This window comes from Natrix helvetica, assembly GCF_964273705.1.
Source record: "Natrix helvetica genome assembly, chromosome: 2".
NCBI classification, from domain to species: domain Eukaryota; kingdom Metazoa; phylum Chordata; class Lepidosauria; order Squamata; family Natricidae; genus Natrix; species Natrix helvetica.
Genome location: NC_138552.1, coordinates 121945779 through 121960752, shown reverse-complemented (window position 1 = coordinate 121960752; position 14974 = coordinate 121945779). Strand labels below are relative to the sequence as shown.

The 14974-nt window shown below is 37.5% G+C and overlaps 1 protein-coding gene across 7 annotated transcripts in view; it reads right to left on the bottom strand.

Annotated features, from left to right (window-relative positions):
- The window catches only part of ADARB1 (adenosine deaminase RNA specific B1), a 117546-nt gene that overhangs the window by 61875 nt on the left and 40697 nt on the right, over positions 1 to 14974 (bottom strand). For 6 of the 7 annotated variants that reach the window (XM_081944388.1, XM_081944385.1, XM_081944382.1 and 3 more), the window contains 2 exons: positions 5571 to 6499; positions 1555 to 1669 (listed from right to left, as the gene is read on the bottom strand). In XM_081944388.1, the coding sequence (XP_081800514.1) occupies positions 1555 to 1669; positions 5571 to 6499 (1044 nt within the window). Of the gene's footprint in view, positions 1 to 1554; positions 1670 to 5570; positions 6944 to 14974 lie in introns of those variants that run through there. The other variant, XM_081944387.1, reaches the window with a different exon arrangement.

Below are 14974 nucleotides of genomic sequence, written 5' to 3'. Positions count from 1 at the left end.
CCATACAGCTATGTGCACATGGATGGACTGAAAATATCCATACGATTAAGTCATTACTAGACTCAGATTACACTGACTAAACTAATTATTTAATCCAAAACTATACATATTAGATACAGTGAGGCTAGGTCAGTGATGGCTCACCTTTTTGTTGCTACATGCCAAAAGAGTGCATTCCCATAATGCATTGCATGTCAACCCCCTGCTTTCCCCGACCCCCGCATGCACACAAGACCCCCCTGTACTCCCCCGACCCCCTGCATATGTGCACGACCCCCCGCATGCATCACAACCCATGTATGTGCGCATGACCTCCTGCAATCTCCCCACCCCCCAAGCATGCACACACGTCTCCCCCATGCATGCATTGCAGAGACCCGAAAACAGCTGGCCAGCGGAAGTCATGCATGATGGAGTTGAGCTGGGGTGACAGAAAGGGCTCTGTGTGCCATCTGTGGCACGCGTGCCATAGGTTTGCCATCACAAGGCTAGGTGAAAGTTTGTGAATTTTAGAGAAAAAATATTTAGCTTCCAGCCTTGCAGTCTTAGGCATTTTTTGTTTTTTTCCAACTTCTAACAATTAAACTATGTGTTGAATTTTTCATGCAATTCAAGATAGTAGGTTTGATTGTCTATGGGCAACATCATTTAAAGTATCAGATTCTAATTTGTGGAATTTGAACAAATATGAAATGACATTAACTATAAATTTAAACTGGGAGTGTTTTTATAACCATTCTATTTACAAATTTTTTATCAATGTGATCAAAATAAATACATTTGTTCATTTCAATTGTTAGCTAACTGAAATATCCATGGGCATGAATAAAACACAACTTTCGAGAAGTCAGAGAATTTAGGAGCTTTACTGATTGCTTTTCTCTCCCTTGTTCAATTTCTCTCTCTCTCTCCCTCTCTCTCTCTCTCTCTCTCTCTCAATATATAATTTGTTTTACTAGTGTAGCAATCAGTTCTATTTATGGGACACTATAGTGTTATGGATTATAGGTGCCATGCCAAAAGAACGTATTTAACTCAATGAATTCCAGTCCATTGGGGTCAAAATACCTCTATCCTTTTAGTACTGAATATATCATGGATAAAATATACATGATTATAATATTTTAACAGTGAAACTGCCAATTATTCATTTAAGCTATATTGTATATTTAATAGCAATGCTGTTGTTAATTTTTTATTATATTAAATTTGGGATGATATAATATTTGATTATTATAAATAGCTACTTCATTTATATGATTAAGCAAAAGTCAAAAAAAGCTTTAAAATTAAAAATAAAAACAATGATTTGTATACATATGTACACATGCCCAATTAATTATTAATTATAATAAATTATTAATAAATATAACATTTAGAAATTACAATTAAATATGAATTACTAATTATAATTTTTGGCATGAAGAGATTTCACATTATTAAATATGGGAAAGAAAGGGGAAATATCAATTTACCTTGATCGCTTTATTTTGTATACAAACAAGGGGATAAAGAACCCAGTTGAATGGCAGGTTGGTCTTGTTTTGTTTTTACCTGTTGTCATGACAACACCGGCTAGCACTTTTCTACGTGCATGAGGTGATGTAAAGTTATCTGTCAAATCGCTGAATTTCTCTACGACCAAGCGTGCAACAGCATCAGCTAAAACCTGCAAAAATATATTGGTATGTTGGACAGTTCAGAAACACAAATCTATTTTGGACTTAAAAATAAACACTAAAAACATATATATATATAACCTTACACGGGAAAAGACCCGAATACAACAAAACCAGCATACCTACACCCGTGAAAATCTACGAAAACATACATACATACATACATACATACATACATACATACATACATACATATATATATTTGTGTTACAACCCCTGGTATGCCCAAATACAACACACACACAAATATAGCACAATATAAGCACAAATACAACACAACACACACACACACACACACATATGGCTAGAAAATCATAAAAGTATAAAAACTGATTTAAAGGAAGATTCTGCTTCAGCAAGGTCAGTCGTACATCATATAATTGAAGACATTCATTATGATTTTTATCAAAACCACAAAAATGCCAAGTTTGTACAGTATTTCTAATATCTTAAGAATAAAAGATTCCTTTTAAAAAATCAAATTAAGTTTTAAAATCATCACAGTAAACTACTTATTAGATGTGAGAACTATGAAATACACATTGAATATAAACAATAAATTGTTAATAAACGGGGAAGGAAATATCATAACATGAAAACTGACAGTTATTTAGTTAGTTACTAGACGGATCTTTCGTGTTGCTGAACAAAATTCAGAATTGGCCAGTTCAAGTATAACATGTTTAAATAGGGGGTCAAACAATAAGGAAAGAAAACTTCCAAATTATTTTACCAACTGCTGCCTAATACCTCCCAGAACATAGATAAAAACTATTACAAATTCTCCATTTTTTTAACCATTCAAATAATCTCCCCTTTTAAAACAATACAATATTATTAACTGTCAAAAAGAAAAACTTTGATAATTTACTGCTAAATTCATTAAAACAAATAGTGTATTTCTAATTGTTAGAAAATACTATTATGTTTAGGTTTCATATTCTAAGAACTGTAACTTGATTTTCCATAATATCAAGTAGTAAGCTCCAACTGAATTGGGCTAATATACATCAAGTTTTTCCTAGAATTGTCTATTCTAAGATTTTTTACATTTAAAATTGCAAGAATGCCATAACATCCAACAACATTGAGTATGCATAATAAACTTTGTGATTCCTTCATCTCTGATTTTATGTAGATATGTATGTATGTGCCTTCCAGTCAGTCTTGACTCCTGGGCCCTCCCTGGACAAGTTTCTGCAGTTTCCTTGACAACTTTTTCAGAAATGGTTTGCCTTTGCCTACTTCCTAGGACTGAGAGAGAGTGATTAGCTCAAAATCACTCAGTTGGCTACCATGCCTCAGGGGGACTCTTATTCAGAGACTCCCAATTTCTAGCCTGACACCTTAACCACTACGCCAAACTTGCTCTCTTTAAATGCAGCTCACTATAGTGGCAAATATCTGTAGCTCGGGTGTAAGATGAGGGTGGAGGTTCATTCTCTGAGCTTGTGGGTTGGTTTCAAAAGTTTCGTTACCAGGTTAGGTAACATCTTCAGTGGAATTTGGGAGATGTCAGTGTTCTTCTGCTTATAAGGGCTTTGTGTGGTCAGTAGGTCTTGTGATGGTGAGGACGTGTCAAATCAGGGTCACATCAGATCAGGGTCTTGTGATGGTCAGGTATGGGTGTGTCAAATGAGGGTCTTGTGGCTGAATGGTTTACAACAAAAAAGAACACACATTTATTCCTAAAAGCTATATAGGTCTCTGTGGCTGTGTTCCTCAAAATGCATGATGGATTTGAAAGAACATTGAAGGAGACATGAGGCAAAGCAGAAGAACTCTTGCTAAAAGCTAATAATGGAGGGAAAAATTCATTTTGAAACCTATGCAATAGGGAAACGAAGTTGGTTGGTTAGTTATTTAGCTAGTTATCAAATTTATTTGCCTTATGGTTCAGGTTCAGGTTGGGCAGGAGGTGAATAAAAGGTATGGTAAATCTTCTCATCTACAATTCCCAACCTTATAAGTCAAGTAGCTTAAGCCTAAATCAGTCTCTATATTTGTATGATGATCAATATCAAACTATTTATATTATTTTTTCAAGTATTAATGACGGGAATTATATAATCATGCTATGGCACTATTATGAAACATGAACTCCATGCAATTTTAATTTTCCCCCTTCATTCTTATTCACATAATTATTCAGCAGTTGGGGGGTGGGTGGAATTCTATACATTTTGATCTTTTGGCTAAGGAGCAATGGAATGTTTCAGTATTTCCCGGGATTTGGGCCTGATTTGAACAATGAAACTGCCTTGCTCATTTGTTGGGTTTATTTTTATGGGAAATTTGGAGGTTGTAGAGGCCAACCAATCTAGAACTGCAGAACTGATATGATATGCTCTGGACTGTCTTGGGATGATTCAGTACATTTGAAAAAGTAGCTGGATAACTGATGAATAGGACAAATGTAACACAATGAATTTAATTTTAAAAATGGGCGTGAGATTTTAGAATTTTATTTCTTTAGACCCTATAGTATTTGAAGGAACTTTTCTTGTGTATACATAATCCCACTTTGGTGAGTCTACTCAGTGTGTCTTTGCATAGATAGCAACTTGGGAGCAAACCTTCTGATATATACCTTTTCCACCTCAACCTGTAAAGTGTGTCTCCCAAAGATGTACTGTCTACTACACTCCTTTTCCCCCCAATCAGTTACAAAATCTTTTCAGAACTTTGGTTTTTCATTGCTGCTAGGTTTTACATATTTCTGATATTTTATTTTTATTATTTTTAACTCTAATGCTTTAATATAGCTGTTTACACTTAATTTATTTAGGCTAAATTGTATCTCATTCTTAGCCATTCAATATACAAGTAACACATTTTACAAACAAATTAAATTAAATCTATGAGCAAAGATGCACTGAAGTAGAATATAGACATTTATTTCCTGCCTCAAAAATCTCATGAAGATTTAGCAAGACAAAAAGACACTGGTGACAACATCTCCAATGGTTCAGACAGCTCTTGGTTCAGCATTCCAGGATTCTTGACCTTACTTCTGCAATCAGCCAGTGACCATGTAGTACTAAGAGGCATTACAGAAACAATGAGAACAAGTGTTGTTTGTAAAATTATACAGAGGATTGCCATTTATAGCAACATTGGACTATATAACCCTAAAGGGATCCAAATGTCCCAAAATTCTAATATGTCTAGGAACAGAGACAGGGCAGTTTTACCTCCTAAATGGACAACGAACATTTGACCTGGTGATGGTACAAGCAGTGTCCTTCATTTATTATCATGTGCAGTCAGGGAAAACAATGTGTTTGAGAGCTATTCTTTATTTAAAGAAATAGCAGAGATTCACATCTATGGGGGGGGGGGGGGAGATGCAATGGGTGACCGAATACCAGTGTTGGCATACAACACTGCATACAAAGCAGCCTACAAAGTGAAATGCTTATAAGGAAGTGACTACAATCACTTAGATGAGTCATCTCAAGTCTTGCCTATCTAGAAGCAGTTACCAGTTGATTTTGACAAGGTATTATTAAGTTATACAAATTACCATGGCTTTCTGGCAAGCAACATTGGTATGATGTTTGTTCATATTGACAAAACAATATTATAATAGTAGTTCCACCCTTTCTTAAACATGTTTCATTTTGCACAAGAATAGAATTTATCAAATCATACCTAAGGCTCAGGATTACTATGCCTATTTTCTTAGCAATATAAGATATTCTCAGGAATTAAAAATCATAACTTTTCCTCAGCAATAAACACAAATATAATTAAGAGACCTGGCAGAAATATATTAGTAGTATACAAGAATGTTATGGCTTTCCAGATATGTTTAATTGGAATTACAATGAAAACAATCCCAGCACTGTAAACATTTGCATCATGAATACCCTGTATCATTTTTCTCACCTGTGGCAAGTGTAACTGGAGGCCTTCACTAGGAATAGGTTGGTGAGATGGTGTTTGGTCCAGCTGCATATTAAACAAAGACGCGAGAGTTGACTGAGCTGCCCGAGCCTTTGCCAGTTTTTTGTTCCGTCCAGAACCTTCAAACCTTTGGCCATCCACTGACACGGCCATTACAAAATTCTTGGCATGACTCTCTCCACTTTCTGAAATAAATTCATACTTTAACCCTGGTCGAAGTTCATTTAGTATCATCACTGGATTCTTCCCACTGGTTGATGCATATAGTGATGGGGCAGGGAGAGATGACTGGATAAAACTACTAGCCACAACAGATGAGAGGCTGAAATCTGGACTGGAGGTAAAGGAACCATCTCCATTGGATTCCAAGTAAAAGGAATGGTCAGACTGAACTGGATTTTCAAACCCATTGAAGAGGGTGTCTGAGAAATCGGCTTGATCAGAAGTAAAGTCTGTATTTACCGAAAGAGTTCTACCCATTGCTAGATGAGCTTCTGATGCATTAGGAAATTGAACAAAGGACCTCAGAGCTTTCTCAGCTGCATGGAGTTTTGCTTTCTTTTTTGTGGGGCCAGACCCTTCAAACATCTGCCCATTAACTTCTACTGCCATCACAAAAATTGGGGCATGAACTGGTCCAGTTTGGGAGAGGAGCTTGTACTGTAAGCCAGGCTTGATTTCATTCAGCTGCATCAGGGCATTCTTGGGCAGCACTGGACCTGGAGTTTTCTTTTTCTTCTTTGGGCGGAACTTGGAATGGCCATTGCTTCCCTCCTCCAACAGCCGCTTCCTGCTGCTAGTGCCTCCGCCATTAGGAAGTTGATTCCCCTGCCCAGCACCTTGCACAGTCCCATCTTTAGGTGGAATGTTGTCCATGTTGCGGTTCTCTTTAATATCAGTGCTGCCTGAACCTGTGGTGCCCAGAAAGAGTAACTTACAATGCCTTCATTGCAGGACCTTGTAAATGTAAAATTTAGAGATTCCTTTATCTACCTTTGCAACAGGTTAAGTGATGTGTGCTCAAATATTATTATTATTGATTAACCATATACACAAATTATTTAAACATTTTGTACTCATTCTAAAAGCAGAGAAGCTATTAAAATATTAAAGTATATTTTAAAATATATTATAAATGATATTCTTAATTCTAAAATGAAAACAAACTATCAGACATCTTCCACTTGCAATAGCACTTAGACTTATATACCGCTTTACAGTGCTTCGCAGCCCTCTCTAAGCAGTTTACAGAGTCAGCATATTGCCGCCAACAATCTGGCTCCTCATTTTACCGACCTCAGAAGTATGGAAGGTTGAGTCAATCTTTCTAGAATCAAGCTATTTGCTCATCTCTATCACAAAGAAGAAATTTCTTCCTTTGGGGAAAAAATGGCTGACAATTTAGTCCTTCAAATTGTAGTCCTGATACCAAATTTCCCTACATACTTTAGCTTTCAGCATTCCTCTAAGGAGCCTTATATACATGAGCTCCTCTACACAGATGCATATTTACCTGGCCATTAAGTTTCCCTTCATATTAATGCTGAATGTACTAATGAAGTCATTTTAGAATACAGCCAGCAATTGCCATCTTGCTCTGGATAAGCCCAATTGGGCTTTTGAGCACGTGTGCTAAAATAAGCCCTCTCCCTAAAATAAGCCCTCCCTGAAAATATTGCAACACAGCAGCAGCCATGAGATGACCATGCTCGCAGCTTCCTGCACCTCAAAAAATAATAAAACCTCACCGAAAATAAGGCCAAGGGCTTATTTTGGGGTCAAAAGTAAATAAACCCTATCTTATTTTTGGGGAAACACGGTACATGAGACTGTTTCAAGTAAATTTTAGAACATACCTTTTTTTTAAAAAAAGAGCCATCTTTATTAGAAAAATATTTTTCTGATACCCATAACTATGTGTCAGGCCTGTAGTTATGTTCCTTTTAGGATCTTTGGCCTGCCACCCTTGATTTTATTTCACTGTGCTGTTTCATTAGTGTAGTAGTTGGGAGGGGGGAATAGAAGGGAGTAGAATGGTGGAATGTGTTGTTGTCATTCTTTTCTAGAAGCCAAGGTCATCTTTTGTCTCCGAACCTTGACACCTGACCGGAACCAGCGGGGTGGAGTTGTCGGGGTCGAAGAAGAAGATTGGACCATGTGATGGATTTATGGGGATCTGGCGGAGGTGTTCAGTGAGGAAGACGGAAACTACCTTCCACCTCACCGCCCCACAGATTGTGCAATAGACTTCAAACCTGGGGCAACCTTACCAAAGCCAAAAATGTACTCTATGACTCCCAAGGAGATGATGGAATTGAGGGACTACATCGACACCAATTTAAAAAGGGGTTTTATTGAACCAGAAAAATCAAAAGTAGTGGCTCCAGTGCTCTTCGGAGAAAAGAAAGATGGGGGAGTTCGCCTCTGTGTGGATCTACAAGCTTTGAATGTGGTATGGGAAAAGAACACCTATCCCCTCCCCCTCATGAAAGATATGTTGAACCACTTGGCTAAAGGCAAGATCTTCACCAAGCTGGACTTGAGAGAGGCGTATCACCGTATACAAATCCAAAAAGGGGATGAGTGGAAGACCACTTTTAACACTCCCGTGGGCAGTTTCCAGTACAAAGTCATGCCTTTTGGACTACAAGAAGCACCCACAGTATTCATGCAGTACATAAATGAAGTGCTACATGACCACCTGTACCGCGGAGTACTCGTCTATTTAGATGACATCTTGATCTTCTCTGAGACCCTGGAAGAACATGTGAAACTGGTACGGCAAGTCCTGAAAAAACTTCTAGCTGCCAAACTATACACAAAATTGTCGAAGTGTGAGTTCCACAAGACCTCACTTGATTACCTGGGGTTATCGTATCTCCAACGAAGGGGTAGAAATGGATCCAGGAAAAGTGAAAGCGGTGTTAGATTGGAAACCTCCAAGCACTCGCAAACAACTGCGAAGCTTCCTTGGATTTGCAAATTTTCATAGACAGTTCATTCCAATCTTCACTGAAATTGCCCTACCATTGACTGAGCTATTAAAGACGGGCCCTTCCCCAACAAAGCCAAAACCAAACCAACCATTAAAATGGACAATGGGCTGTCAAAAAGCCTTTGAGAAATTAAAACGGCTCTTTGCCCAAGAACCCATATTGCAACACCCCGATCCAGAGCGACCATTCATAATCCAAATTGATGCCAGTGATGTCGCGATAGCCGCGGTACTACTGCAAAAGTGTAAAGAAGGCCACCTCTTGCCATGCGCTTACATGTCCAAGAAACTCACCGCTACGGAAAGAAGATGGGCCATTTGGGAGACGGAGGCATTCGCGATCAGGTGGAGAATGCTCACCTGGAGACATCTCCTGGAAGGGGGGGGGATATATTGTTCGAGGTATGGACTGATCATAAAAACCTCAAAGCTCTCCTTGCCCATTGGAAGTTATCCCCCAAACAAGTTCGTTGGGCCCAATATTTCCAAAGGTTCAAATTCGAAATTAAACACATCCCCGCAGGAAAGAACTTGTTAGCAGATGCTCTGTTGAGAAAACCCCAGTTTGACAGTAAGAAGGAAGAAGTTATCCACCCCATCTTATCTCCTTCTCACCAAAAGGCAGCTCAATCACCACTCGAAGCCAAGATAAGCTGGAAACCGAGCTGAAAGTGGCCCTCCGAACAGACCCGTGGTTCAACAACAACAAGGATATCCTTGTTGAATGATGGCTTAGCCTGGAAGGGGTCCAAACTGTACATCCCTGCAGAAATGAGGCTGCAAGTGCTACAGCAGAGTCATGATGTGAAACTAGGAGGCCATTTCAGATTCCTAAAAACTCTCCACCTCACCAGGCATCTATTTTGGTGGCCAAAGATGAAATCAGAGATGGAAGATTATGTAAAAAGCTGTGATACTTCTGCCACGATGAAAACCCGGCTGGGAAAGCCCCTTGGGCTACTACAACGAGTGGCCAGCCCTAGCCGACCATGGGAAGAGATCGCAATGGACTTCATCGTCGAGCTTATGGACAGCAGTGGTAATAGAGTAATCTGGACAGTTATTGATTTGTTTTCCAAGCAAGCGCATTTCATCGCTTGCTCAGGCCTGCCATCTGCAAAGAAATTAGCGAAAATTTATTTATTTATTTATTTATTTAGATTTCTAGACCGCCCCCTCTCCCCGAAGGGACTGAATGTGAAATGTGAAACACATTTATCGCCTGCATGGGGTGCCAAAAAGGGTCATTTCAGATCACGGAGTTCAGTTCACCGCCAAGTTCTGGAGAGAGTTCCTTAAGTCGATCGGGTCCACCCAGGGACTCAGCTCAGCATTTCATCCCAGCACAAATGGTGCAGCAGAGAGGGCCAATGCAATGGTGGAATAATACATCCGGTGTTATATGGACTATCAGCAAGACAACTGGTCGAACTTGCTACCCTTCGCCGAAGTGGCATATAATAATGCGGTCCACAGCAGTACAGGATTAACTCCTTTCCAGATTACCAGTGGCATGGAATTCGTTCCCATGCCTGAGCTGCCTAAAAAACCTCCCTCCTCCATGTCTCTGAATGAATGGATGGACACACTAAAGAAGGGATGGGAAAATACGAAAAAGGCCCTAACAGGTGCGGCAGAAGCCTACAAGAAGCAAGCTGATAAACATCGCTCCCTCCAACCCCCCTTTCGGGTGGGGGACAAAGTTTTTGTGTCTACTAAATATATAAGATTAAGGATGCCTAGTAAGAAATTAGGTCCAAAATTTCTAGGTCCTTTCCCGATAGAAAAGATAATTAACCCAGTTACAGTTCAACTCAGCCTACCCAGAATTCTAGGGAAAATTTACCCGGTATTCCATTGTAGCTTGTTGAAACCAGTAATGAGGTCTAGCATAAGGCCATCCACCCAAGCTCGCCCTCCTCCTGTAGTGGTAGAAGGGGAAACACATTATGAGGTGCAAAAAATCTTAGATTCCAGGCTGCATAGAGGTCGCTTACAATATTTAGTGCATTGGAAGAGGTACCCTTTGTCTGAAGCTACGTGGGTGTAAAGTTGGGATCTAAAAGTGGATAACTTAGTGAAACAATTCCATGAAAAGTTCCCCAACAAGCCAAAGGGTCCCCCTGGGGGAGGCAGAGGTGGTTAATTGTGTATGGTAACTTCCAATTTAAATTCTCTTTTCCAGAAAACGTTTTTCTTCTGAGGAGAGGCCGCCTGTCAGGCCTGTAGTTATGTTCCTTTTAGGATCTTTGGCCTGCCACCCTTGATTTTATTTCACTGTGCTGTTTCATTAGTGTAGTAGTTGGGAGGGGGGAATAGAAGGGAGTAGAATGGTGGAAGCCCTGCACAGCACCAGGAGGATGAAGTTTGAATTCCTCCCCCTCCCTCCAATCCACACGTACCTTTTCCAGCTTTTTTTAACAGTTAAGCAGAGTCATCCACGGTGAGGCAGTAACTAGCTCAGCTTTTTCCTTTTACTTTTTTTTTTCATGATGAGAGTGGTGAGGCTGTGCCTCACTTGCCTCACCTGACTGCACGTCACTGGTGCCAACATTTCTGCTTTGTTAAATTGGAGCTTTAAGGATAACTCTGCCTTGGACTCTGATTTATTTCTGCATGATATTTGGAACACTGACACTATGCTTGCTTGGAGAACTAACTACCAGGAGATTTATCTGTAGTCTTTTAATTGGGTATTTATTTAGAAACTTCAATATCTATTATGCATGCTGAAAGTATAAAACTGGAAAATAGAGCTATACAGAAACTAGTCTCTAACAAAGATAGATATATTCCATGAAAAATGAAGATATCAATAGTCTCTGATTCTTTTAACAACACATACACAAAAAATAACTTTTAGGAATCCTAAAGTCACTGCAGGATGGAAAGATAGAAAAGATAGACTAGTACAGGAAAAGCTTTCTCAGAACTCAATCTGTAACCACACTTTACTTAATGCATGGAAAGAAAGAGGAAGAATTTGAAAGGAGGAAAAGATATTATCCTGGCTGTCATATAAAACTAAATAAAGTGTATAAAAGAAATACATCACACTTTGATTTCCATCAAAGTACAATCTTTCATGACATGAGTAGATATTTCTCTGTTTAACTTTTTTTAATACAAATGTATTACCTTGATAAAATTACTATGCACACACGCACACAGACAAACATATATAGACATACATACATATGGGGTGGGCAAAAGGGAAAAAGGCAAAGACAGAGAAACAGAGAGGATAGTTTTATACCAACACTCTTTCTTAGGGAAGAATGGATGCAAAATGGGCATGTTAGGGAGTAAATGAAAATTCCCTGGTTTTGTGATTGCTTTAAAAAACAAATTTGGAGCAAATTTGATAGAATGAATTAGTTTATGAATGTATGTCCTTATGACATGACCACATTCATACTTATTTACCATCTCTATTTTAAACAGATCCATTATTTCTACTTATTTCCTTTCAATTTGAATCCCTAGAATCCCAGAATATTATAAACTGCTGTTAATCTGTATATTATAAGGGAAAATATTGCAATTTAATTTGATCTATAGGTATTAAAGAGGCAAAGATGTATAATCAAACTGAAAAAGGGTAAATAACACAACCAGGGCCGGATTTTCCTATAGGCAAACTAGGCTTCAGCCTAGGGCCTCAAGATCAAGAGTGGCCTTTTATTTTTATTTATTATCCGTGCCACATTTTTTATAAAGGTTAGTACCAATTACAACATGTTTCATTTAATATATTGATATATATCACAGTAATGATGTATTTTATTATCTCTCATGTAATTTACAAACTTAAAAATGGGAGGTGAAAGTGCCCCATAAGTGGAATAGCCTAGGGGCTCTTTTCATCTAAATCCGGCCCTGAACACAATTCAGTTATATGCATAATAATCCCCACTCTATTCTGTACAACAGAATGGAAACAGAAATTACCACTACAGGACAAAATATAATGAGCAAAACATGTTGAAACTTCACACATGCCTGGAATATAGGAATTTGGGGTTATAGGGGAAAAAACATAGGCAGAAGAAGAGCGTGTCACAGGATCAATATATCTGGCATGAAAAAAACAAAGCTTTAATTACCCAACAGATTTTCTATGAGTTAGTATTACTATCAGCTAATGCTAGATTATACCATGAAAACATACAAATGGACAGAGTGAAATGAAATAATTAACATTAACTAGAATATCTAACAGATAAACTTAATAAAGGTAATTATGTGTAGATTTAACATAGTATGAAACATTTTTTCAGCTATCACCCCAAACTCAATGTATAAAAGAACAATCTTTTCAACACAGACATGATATTATGACATTATATAGACTGGAAGAGGTTGTTAGAATTATACTAATGAAATATATGTGAACAATTGAATGAAATTAAAAAGGCTCCATAAAAAAGAATAAAAAGATTACATGAAATAGCAGAAAAACAGACTAATCTTTAAAGGCAGATGTCAAAAGCATACAATATAGGCAGGTCACTAGACAAACAATGGAAGTTAAATATTATTGGACAGGAGAAAGTTCACTTCCTCTTATTTCCTGGAGTACTTCCTAAGAAGAGTAGGATATTCTACTTCAACTGCAACCCCCTTTTCATGCTTTTTAAAGCTGGCAATTCTCTAATAGACATTTTGGCTTCTTGACTCTTTCTAGGGCTATTGTCATGAGTTAAGTTCACACATAGCTCTACCAGCTCTGGTAACCTCGCCATTTGTAGGCAGGTGTGGGCAAAGAAGGAAGGCTCCTTTTAATTCCAAAAATGAGTCCCAATGAAGAAAATTTAGGGCACTTTCTGCTGCTCAAGTGTCCTCTCTCTTATCGCAGAGTTATTTGTCACCAGTTGCTCTGTGATATTGAGCAAACAAACAAAAAGACAGCATATGACCTATTTTGAGGATTTAAGCTGTCAAATTGGATATACCTCTATTAAATAAATAGTTTAAAACATAATCTTGAGTTAGGTAGTCTTTAAATGCTGCAAAGGATTGCCAACAATTATCTTCAATCTACAAACCTTACGATACACACTAGAGTACTGCAAAAATGATGTGAATTTTATACTTACAGTATATATAGTAATGCAGACCGTAATCTTCCATGATTTTTAAATAATTTTTTCTATGTTATTATTCTTTTGTTAAAACAAGATACTGTATTAAATGTCAAAGTCTTAATTGTAACCCAGTAATTCATTGCCTTTTTAAAAAAAAATAGACATCATATTTTTAATTTGATGTAGCTAAATGCTGCAAGGAATCCAGTGAAAAGTAATATTGGGGTTTGCTGGAGAAAAATATTCTAAAGATTTATTTTTTTAAAATGCCTGCTACACATGCAAACATTTGATCTCCTGGATAACATATTTAAATTTGTTTTAATCCTAGTAATTAAAACATGCACACACCACTTCACCTAGTTGACAAAGCTGATGGAATGGCTATTAAATTTTCATTTATAACATCCTCCAACAAAAGCTTGATAGGTTACTCCTTTCGGTGCTCAAAAGAACAGAAAATTAGAAGAAGCTGGATAGAAAAAGATTGGTAAAACATATAAGTTAAAAAGCAAGAAATAATACTTTTACAATAAAGGAAAATAAAATAAAGTTTTGCATTTCTAAGAACGATTTCCTTTGTAATATATTTCACTATATCCGATATTTTACCTCAAGGGACAATCTGACAGAATATCGTATTGAGATAAAGCACATTTAGAGCATTATATTAATATGATGTAATTTGGAGACTTTACATGTTTAGAACCTTTTTGTCCCAATAAAAATTTCAATCAAATAGTTTGAAAGTTTCAGATTGTTTCAAGCTGGACTGTCAAATATGTGAATTTGATTATCACTGGACCAAAGGAATGTTTTTACCGTCAACCTTTTGAGTTAGAAAATATTTTTGAATTTGCTTTGTATTAAGATAAATATGTATGTCCATAGGCCCTTTAAAATAAACAAGAGAGAGATTAATTATTATTTCAGCATTTCTATAACAGCCCAATATTTAAGATCTTTTTCATTTAATACAGGGCAGGAATCCAGGAACAACCTGGCAGAATGAGGCCAAGTCATCCAGCAAGATGCCATCATGGCATAGCCACCCATTTTGAATATGTAGGGTAAAGTTGCATGTACTTTCAAAGGGGGGAACGGGACTTTTCAGCTCAATAGCACAATGCCTATACAAAGTCAGCCCTAATACAATATATCTAGGAAGAATTTGATATGTCTTCCCATCTCATTAGATTCTAACTATACATGTAAATACCTAAATATAAATTCTGTATGAATAATCAGAAGCAAATACACTGGTTTCAGTGCAAATTGTTCCCATCTATAAAAGCATAGATCAC